The sequence below is a fragment of the Cucurbita moschata genome, unplaced genomic scaffold, assembly GCF_002738365.1.
Source record: "Cucurbita moschata cultivar Rifu unplaced genomic scaffold, Cmos_1.0 Cmo_Scf00011, whole genome shotgun sequence".
Lineage (NCBI taxonomy): Eukaryota > Viridiplantae > Streptophyta > Magnoliopsida > Cucurbitales > Cucurbitaceae > Cucurbita > Cucurbita moschata.
The window spans coordinates 3585450-3595388 of NW_019268527.1; the positions used below are offsets into that span (position 1 = coordinate 3585450).

General features: G+C 37.2%; 2 protein-coding genes across 2 annotated transcripts in view; one reads left to right on the forward strand and one right to left on the reverse strand.

Moving 5' to 3' along the window:
• Nucleotides 1-747: 747 nt before the first annotated feature.
• On the reverse strand, nucleotides 748-4725 carry LOC111449943 (ATP synthase subunit beta, mitochondrial). Its single transcript, XM_023090036.1, has 9 exons — nucleotides 4139-4725; nucleotides 3331-3406; nucleotides 3155-3243; nucleotides 2938-3055; nucleotides 2750-2853; nucleotides 2492-2650; nucleotides 2140-2364; nucleotides 1748-2059; nucleotides 748-1214 (listed from the first exon to the last, which is right to left on the reverse strand). The coding sequence occupies exons 1-9, from the start codon at nucleotides 4616-4618 to the stop codon at nucleotides 1101-1103; spliced, it is 1677 nt and encodes a 558-aa protein (XP_022945804.1). The 5' UTR covers nucleotides 4619-4725; the 3' UTR covers nucleotides 748-1100.
• Nucleotides 4726-7600: 2875 nt separating this feature from the next.
• Nucleotides 7601-9939, forward strand: part of LOC111449944 (protein DETOXIFICATION 12-like) — a 6802-nt gene continuing 4463 nt past the window's right edge. The window contains exons 1-4 of the mRNA XM_023090037.1: nucleotides 7601-7855; nucleotides 8672-9216; nucleotides 9322-9408; nucleotides 9519-9575. Coding sequence (XP_022945805.1) covers nucleotides 7601-7855; nucleotides 8672-9216; nucleotides 9322-9408; nucleotides 9519-9575 — 944 coding nt within the window. The remainder of the gene's footprint in view (nucleotides 7856-8671; nucleotides 9217-9321; nucleotides 9409-9518; nucleotides 9576-9939) is intronic.

A 9939-nucleotide genomic window follows, 5' to 3' on the forward strand; every position in this document is an offset into this window, starting at 1 on the left:
ATTTTTTAAAAAAGGTATATTATATTTTAAATTTTAAATTTTATATTGAATATATTTAAGAGACATGTTAGACAAATTAGGAGGGTAGAAAAAAAATCAATGTGTATCAAATTCAAAAAAAATTACCAAATAATTTTAAAACTCTTTTTAATTTTTAAAAATGTAAATTATAATTTAAATGGACAAAAAAAATATTAAAACTATCACCTATTTCGAATGTGAGATGTCTATTTACTAGGTTAGAAACTACGAATGTCAGATGTCTATTTACTAGATTAGAAACTCATGTCTATTTACTAGATTAGAAACTCATGGGTTCCCAAACGCAGATTCTGAGAAATGAAATTACTAGGTTAGAAAGTCATGGGTTCCCAAACTAGCCTCATAGATATTCATTAGAGATGTCTATTTACTAGGTTGAAAACTCACGGGTTCCCATATTCTCGAGAAATGAAAGAAACTAGCCTCATATAGGTATTCATTAGAGAGAAAACTCACGGGTTCCCAAACAAATAGGTGCAGATTCTCAAGAAATGAAAGAAACGAGCCTCATATAGATATTCATTAGAGATGTTTATTTACTAGGTTGGAAACTTACGAGTTCCCAAATGCAGGTTCTCGAGAAAGGAAAGAAACGTGCCTCGTACCTATCCAACTTCTATCAAGAACCTAATAAGTTAGGTGTAAAATTTCATAGACCAGGAGTTTTCTTGTTTGAAGAAAGAAAAAGACGAGGAATTCTATTACATAAAAGAAGGGATTTGATAATAAGGTAAAAGAAGTTGTTGTGAAAAGGGAAAAATTGTACATGTCATGTCCTGTCCTGTCTCCTCCCATTATTGAAGAAAAAAAAACAAACAGACACAAGATAAGCAATGGTGGGAGGGGGCGGAGGAAGAAGGCCGACGGCAAGGCTGGTGGAGATAAACCCTCTCTTTCTTCAGACTAAAACATCAAAGCAGATCTCTGGTTCCGTTACACCGCGCAACAAAAAAGAAAAAAAAAAAAAATTGAAAATGCCTCTGTTGCTGGCATCGCCAACACATCATCTAAATTATTAATTTTCATAATTATCAAAGGGAAAAAAAAAAAAAAGTCAACTAAGCAGCAGATTCCCTCGCAATCTTCTCTGCTTTGGCTATCACTTCCTCTATTCCTCCGACCATGTAAAATGATTGCTCTGAAAGATCGTCGTACTTCCCATCCAACACACCCTATTCATTCAAACAAACAACAGTAATAAACCCATTATTAGTTCTTAGTTTATATCTATTTTCGAATGCATCGACTCAACACGACTCTCCACAATGGTATGATACTGTCCTGTCCACTTTGAGCATAAGCTCTCATGGATTTGCTTTGGGCAAGCCTTGGGCTTCCCCAAAAGGCCTCAAACTAATGGAGATAGTATTCCTTGATTATAAACATATGATTATTCCCTGGATTAGCCGATTTGAGACTTTCATCCAACACCTCCCATCGAACAAAACACACCTCTAAATTAGCACAATACTTTGTTCGACGTTTAAGGATTTTTTACTATGCCTTCGAGGCTCACAATACTATGTTAGATGAACACACTCTACACGATGGTATGATATTATCCACTTTGAGCATAAGCTCTCGTGGAGATTGCATGATTAAGCTGGGTGAGATCATTTTTTTTAATCATGTTATTCAATACTAAATGAAAGAATCCTCTCCCCAAATGAAGACTAAACAAGGATTGATTGATTCTGAAGGTTACCTGGAAGCTGGTGATACTCTCTTTCAAGTCGACGTATTTTCCAGGAGCACCCGTGAAGACTTCTGCAACGTGGAAAGGCTGACTCAAGAACCTTTGGATCTTACGTGCACGTGCAACCGTCAACTTGTCGTCTTCACTAAGCTCATCCATACCCAAAATGGCAATGATATCTTGCAAGTTCTTGTAGTTTTGAAGGACTTTCTGTACTCCACGAGCAGTGTTGTAGTGTTCCTCTCCCAAAATGTGGGGAGAAAGCATACGAGATGTAGAGTCCAATGGATCGACAGCAGGATAAATACCAAGCTCAGAGATCTGTTTACATGAAATGAGTCAGATAAAATGGAATAAAAATTTAGCGTACGAAACCATCTTGGAAATGGAACGGATTGCACCTGTCGTGACAGCACAGTTGTGGCATCCAAGTGAGCAAATGTGGTAGCAGGAGCAGGATCTGTCAAGTCATCAGCAGGCACGTAGATAGCTTGAACTGAGGTGATAGAACCTTTCTTTGTGGTTGTGATACGCTCTTGAAGGCCTCCAAGATCAGTTGCCAAGGTTGGTTGGTAACCGACGGCAGATGGGATACGACCGAGCAAAGCAGACACCTCTGAGTTAGCCTGTGAGCCAGAAGAAAAAGAAACGTTATAACAAGACAAGATATTGATAAGAATCTCAACATGTCAATGGCACGGCTGGATCTTGATGAAACAGGCAATGGATAAGATCCTCGGTAGGCAAGCTTACCTGGGTAAAGCGGAAAATGTTGTCAATAAAGAGAAGCACATCTTGCCCTTCAGCATCACGGAAGTGCTCAGCCACAGTAAGTCCAGTAAGACCAACACGAGCACGAGCACCCGGGGGCTCATTCATTTGACCGTAGACAAGGGCACACTTGCTTTCAGCCTAATAAAGAAAAAGTACAATTACTCATTTATGTAGGAAAGAAAATCAGGGAAAAGAAAGGGAGATGAAGAAATTCATCGTGATCAAAGCCATTGATACCTGCTTGTCACCTAGCTTAATCACACCACTTTCAATCATTTCCCTGTACAAGTCATTGCCCTCACGAGTTCGTTCCCCGACACCAGCAAACACAGAGAAACCACCTGATCAAAGGAGAACATTAAGTGCTAAATGAACGAAAATAGACGTAGTAAAGCATTATATGGAAAGTATTTCACAAAACAAACCATGAGCTTTAGCGACATTGTTAATAAGTTCCATAATGAGCACAGTTTTTCCTACACCAGCACCACCAAACAGCCCAATCTTTCCACCTCTTTGGTATGGTGCAAGAAGGTCAACAACCTATAACCAAAAAGCAGTAAACATGACTTCATTGCACACGAGCGACATTTGTCAAGTCATCCAAGTATAACATAGACTAATCTAAATTCATCATTGTACCTTGATTCCAGTGACAAGAATCTGCTGTTCAGTTGCCTGCTCAACAAATGCTGGAGCTTCTCTATGAATCGGAAGGAAATGGTCGGTCTCTGTTAAAACACCACATAGTTATTAATCTTCTATGCCAAACCCAAATTAATAACTATAATTCTTTGAGTGATTTCATGATTTCTTACTAATATCGCCTCTCTCGTCAATGGGTTCTCCAATAACGTTTATGATACGGCCAAGAGTAGCCCTACCAACAGGCACCTGTCAAGTTTTTAAAAATTAGTAAAGAAAAACGTCTTAAAATATGAAGAAAATGAAGGGCTAAAAACATAAACAACCAATAAAGAAATTGCCCAAAAGGTAAAACGTAATATATAATATGGAAACAGGAGCTAAATATCATAAACGCATGGCTTTTTGATCAGTGGAAGAGCCAATCAAACTCAAAAACGTGCAGAAGCTGCAACAGTCAACAGAAACATACAAAAGTAGATGAACACACTGCGCTCTACCAATCCACCATTTAAAAAAATGGTCAAATGGATCACGAAAGTTGTTATAAATTAGACAACGTTGAAATCTCATCTATTAAGCATCAGCCTATTCTAAAACTAAAATATTTCACATAAGAACAGGTCTATAGAAGACTTTCTATACACTGACGCTATCATGTCGAGAAGAAATCAGTCGATCATAACTTAATTACTGGATTGCAATTACCTAAAACTTCCATCCATACCCACTTATCCAGCTAAATTTCGCTAATATAAATCTTGCGTTGCGTACAAATTCACAAACAATGAAATGATAACAAGTGGATCTGAGGATATCATTGATCGCCAACTCCACGTCATGCGAAACAGAAATCAATTTCAATTCATTCATACCAACACCCGATAAAACGATACAACAAAAAGTCAAAACGTAAATAAACAACAAAGCGCCATTGAACCTAATCAAATCGGTAGCGATTATGCAAATACCAAAACTTACAGTGATAGGAGAACCAGTATTGAGCACGCGCTGTCCTCTAACAAGCCCTTCAGTTCCATCCATAGCAATAGTCCGAACCATATTCTCCCCCAAATGCTGAGCGACCTCGAGCACCAAACGGATCGAGTTGTCAAGAACCTCAAGAGCAGTAAGAATAGGCGGCAATCCTTCATCGAATCTCACATCGACAACGGCACCGATCACCTGACACACCTGTCCAACCGCACCGGCACCAGTAAACTCATCGGTGATCTTCCCTCCTTTTCCAACATCCTTCGCCGGAGGCGATGGTGTCGGAGGCGCAGCCGCCGCAGCAGAAGTCGCATACTCAGCAACGCGATTGAGAATATACCCGTAAGGAGAAGCACGCGACGTTGTGGTGGGTGAAATTCTTGGATTGGGATTCGAGAACGGAGATCTGGAGGAAGCTCTACGAGCGGAGGATCTGAGAAGAGAGGAGAGAAGTCTGCGTGAAGCCATCGCTAGGGCTTCAGAGAGTTGAGGAGTGAGAAAAGAAGGAGAGAGACGAAGAGAGCTTCAGGGCTTCGATCGACTCACTGGCTTTATGGTGTTCCGCTCCATCAATGGTCGCCAAGCCCAAAATTGGAATATTATTTTTGTTAATTTTTATTTATTTTTACTTTTTCTTGCGTTAAAATTGCCTCTTTATAGGAACCATACGAGGCTTTACCAGAAAAGTGCGGACAATCATCAAAACGGTGTCGTTTTCTATCTTTTCCGTTTGAATTAGGTTTACCTGATGACGTGTCGGTTTATGTGTCATTGGTCACCCCACTCATCCAGGAAACTGCAACAATAAGTCAAAACTCTCACTGGGCTGAACTTTGGGCCCACTAGGGCCCATTTAGGCCCATTGGGCCATAGCGTTGAGAGATAAAATAAAAATAAATAATTATGATTTCTTTTAGAGATAATTTAAATAAATTTAAAAAAAAAATTAGGTTTTAATAGACGCAATTTTATATACTTAAAAATTTATAGAACAAATTTGATATTTAACCAAAATTTAATATATTCATTAACTATAAGAGTATTATTAAGATTACAAGTATTAAGATTAAACTTGTAATTAAACAAATTAAAGCGTAGATATCCCACATGAGGAGGAGAACTAAACACCCAGGGTGAAAACATTACCCTAACAGACACATTTTAATGCCTTGAGGAGAAGCTCGAAAGGAAAAGTCCAAAAAGGACAATATCTGCTAGCGGTAGATCTGGGCTGTTACAAATGGCATCAGAGCTAGACACTGGACTATGTGCCAACTTTCTCACTGTTCCTTAAAGAGGGTAGACATGAGGCGATGTGCTAGTAAGGACGCTGGGCTTCGAAGGGGTGGATTGTGATGTCCCACATTGGTTGGGAGGAGAACAAAATACCATTGAAACACGTTTTAAAGCCTTGAAGGGAAGCCGAAAAGGGAAAGCGAATTAAAAAATTAACAAAAAAAAATTAAAATTATATTATTAACTTTGAGCCAAAATTATTGAAAGCCACCACCACCATGCATGGTGTTTAGCCGACACCGAGGTCGCTTACCTGGTCGTTTGTGTTCGACTTTTTTTTTTTTTTTTTTTCCTTGAATAAATAAATTCCAACTTTGAGTTCGTAATTCCACGTAGGATGCTGACGTGTTTAGCCGTCCACATTAAAAAAATTTATTGCCTCTTTAGCAATTTGTCTAATAAATTTGTGTTATTCACGTAAATGTAAACAATGAGAAATAAAGTAAAAAATAAAATTGACATTTTGTTTTTGGTATATATATTAATATTAATAATAAAACCGTTAAATTATATAAAATACTCATAAACTTTGGAATAAGTTTAATTAGTTTCTCGAATGAAAAAATTTTATATTTATTTTAAATTTTGTTTCCAAAATTAATCAAAGAAATTTTTTTTAAACTATACGTTAAATTATTTACAACATAAATTAACGAGATAGTTAATATTTATAAATTGATTATGTTAATATATTTAATGATAATTTATGTTCAATTTTTTTTACGGGAGACGTAGAATTTCCATTAATGTGGGAGAAAACGAAGATACAAAATTAGTGTAAACGGGGATCTATTCATACCTGTAATTATATTTTATCTAAGCCGTTGTATTGCATTTCTTGCTTGCTAGCTTATAACAATATTTTTTTCAACGTGGTTTTCATTTTTTTTTTTTTAGTTTATCTGTCTCGTTTTCTAAAACTTTATTATAAAAATGGAGACTCGGGTATACGTTCTATGGTCAATGATTACCTGAATTTGAATTAACCGACTTACCTAGTTAAAAGCGTATCTACAGAAAAGTTGTGCTTGCTAAGAGATTCTTGTAGCTTTGTCTGCCGCCCATCGGTGGTATAGTAGTCTCGATAGCAAAGCAGCCTTCGGCCCTTCGCTTAGTAAGCCCTCGAGCCTCTACAGAATTCCGCTTGCCCCAGTCTTAGTAGTGTTGACAAAGGAGAACAGCTCCCCTGTTGTTGATATATAGAGAGCTTACCGCCACTTTCTTTATAGTTGCGACTGTTGTCATGGAAAAAGAGTTTGTTTTCTGTCAAAGAAGCATGCTTCACAAAATCTATAGCGTAAAGACATTCGATCAGCGTCTAAACTAAATTACGGGTAAGGCCCCGTACTCTCTCTTCTGTAGATAGGCTATCCCTTTCTGGCTATGGTTACGGTATGGGGGAAGGAAAGAAGCGAGATCTACATATTTCTTTGATATTGGATGAGCGGCCGTACTATGATTGCTCGGGCGACATGGCCCCACACGCTACACAGAAGAATCATTGTTATGGGGTCGGTAAACGTGGTCCTAGCTTTCCTACGTGGTTGTTGTACCAATACAACTTTAATTTTTGTACTATTTGGGTTGCTGGAGTGCTGACGTGGATTTTTCCAAAAATAATTAACATTATTTACTTAATTTCATGGTTATTTAGTGGTTAAATTAATATATATATATATATTATTTAAAAAAATATTCAATAAAGCTGCTAAACTTTTTACAAACATTTAAAATATAATTTATTTTAATCGTTAAATTTTTTTTATTAATATTTTATTAAAAAGTATATTCATCCGAGGTTATTTTGAATATTTTAAAAAATTATATAAAATATAAATTAATAAGATAATATTGATATATATTTTTTTAAATATAAAATTTATGGATATTTTGATTAATTTAATGGAAATTATTTATCATCTTTCTATTTCTGTTAAATTTACAGAGGACGCTTCATTTCCGGTGGATTACTTGAATTCGTGGCGGAATATTAATTTTATTTATTTATTTATTTATTTAATTTTGTTGTTAATCATGGCGGTGAGGATCGAGGAAGAAGCCATGCAATTTGGAAGTCTCTAAAACTGGGAGGGGAGTGGCGATCGAGAAATCGAGGATTGTAGTGGAAGTTTGAGAATTCATCCATCGGGCTTGATGGAGAACGGGAAGCAAGGCGCCGTGGAAGAGATTTTGCTGCCGAAGCAGAAGGAAAGCAATCTCTCGAGGGAAGCTTTTGTTGAAGAGGTGAAGAGAGTGGGATTCTTGGCGGCGCCGATGGTTGCCGTTACTTTGTCGCAGTTTTTGTTGCAGATGGTGACGATGATGATGGTCGGTCATCTTGGAGAACTTGCTCTCTCCAGCAGCGCCGTAGCCATTTCCATTTCTGGAGTTACAGGCTTCAGTGTTCTCGTGAGTAATGATATTTTGTTTCGTTCTACGTTTTATTCTGTGAAGATTCTTTATGTACCTTTCCTTCTGTTGGTACAGGGTTCAGGTAAATTAGCGATATATAGTTTAGAGGATAAGGCTTAATCTCTTGATTCTCGTCGTTGAAAGTATATCCGTTCGCATGCGTTTCGTTTTTCCTTTGCTTTTTGTTTTTGTTTTGTTTCTTTGACGGTAATTTTTTGTTTGTTTTCTTTTACCTTTCGTTGAATCAAAGAAATATTGTCGGTGAGGATGGATCTGAGCATTTTGTCTCTTGTCGAATTTGAATATCTTTTTCGCAACCCTACCAACATTGGGGATAAAATGCAGGACTCATCTCAACCCTTCGATTAAGGTTTATCTTCAAGAAGATAATCATATTGAACAATTTTCATAAGTCTATTCAGCATGGATAAACATATCTGCAAGAATGATTCTAAGTTAGCAATTAGAACTGCGGACTGAGGTTTTTGAACATTGATGCCATTCTGTTTGCCTCTTTTCTGTTTTCATTTAAGAATGGATTCAACCCACATTATTGCTGGAACAAGCCATTGTCATACTGCATCAATGTCGATGTATCTTATGGCTAGCATGAACGTAGGCCTGAAATTTGAAATTACAAGTACGTCGAAGACTACTAAAAATGCTCTGTCCGAATACTAATGTCGAATCCCATGTTATATACCCAATAAAGTTAGTCAACTTCAAATGTAACTTTCTTAGCCAAGTTATCATGCTAAATTCGTTTGTTCTTGTTCCAATAACTGGCTGGACTTTTACCTTGTTAAAAAACAGTTGGGTTTGTCCAGCGCCCTCGAAACTCTATGTGGACAAGCTTATGGAGCTCGGCAATATCAAAAACTTGGAACTCAGACCTACACTGCTATATTTTGCATCTTCTTATTTTCCATTCCTATATCCCTATCATGGATTTTCTTGGAAAAGCTACTTATCTTCTTTGGTCAAGATCCTCGGATTTCGCACGAAGCTGGGAAGTTCATTGTTTGGCTGATTCCTGCGCTCTTTGCTTGTGCATTTCTTCAACCATTGGTGAGATATTTCCAGGCACAAAGTTTAGTAATCCCCATGGTCATTTGTTCTTCTATCACTCTCTCCTTCCACGTACCATTTTGTTGGTTCATGGTGTACAAGGCTGAACTCAGAAATCTGGGAGGAGCATTAGCTATGAGTTTGTCATATTGGCTGAACGTGATTTTGCTAGCATTATACATGATATTTTCACCTAAGTGTGCGACAACCCGTGGAGTCATTTCTATGGAGATGTTTCGAGGAATTCAGGAGTTCTTTAGCTTGGCCATTCCTTCTGCGGTGATGGTTTGGTGATTTATTATCTGTCTTTTTCTGTTTCTTAAATCTTGAATCATAGCATCTTTTTACTTTGAACATTTTTTTCATAAATAATAGTTTAATGTCTATTGTTGCAGCCTCGAATGGTGGTCATTTGAGCTGCTTATCTTACTTTCAGGGTTGTTACCGAATCCGGAGCTTGAAACTTCAGTTTTATCTGTTTGGTACGTCTGCTCTATCACATAGTGAATACAGAAATGTTGCTAAATTTCTTCTGTAAGCTTCGGGTTACTAGACAGAAAGCAATATATTCACAGTTGCCACTTTTTAACAGTCTCAATACAATTGCTACACTTTATTCGATACCATATGGACTTGGTGCTGCAGGAAGGTATGCTATAGAGATGTGGACATGTGATTAACTGTTTGCATTTATAGATCCATACTTCAGCTGTTAATGATATTATCCATTAAATGATGTTGTTACTTGATAAGTAAGTCTTTGGATCATTAGCTAGTTGAAATTGTAGCATTTGACTTTCATGAGATTGAGAACAAGACAACTAATTTTATTGACTAAAATGCTTACTTATCTGTTTACACAATATGAAGTGATCTAAGTATTGCTAGAATAACCAGATAGTATAGGAACTAGATTTTGATTCCTTTGTTAATTTTTTTTTTCTTTGACGTAACAGAGCATCTTTTTGCAGTCTCATAAGAGTTCTTCCCCCCCCCCCCCCCCCCCCCCCCCC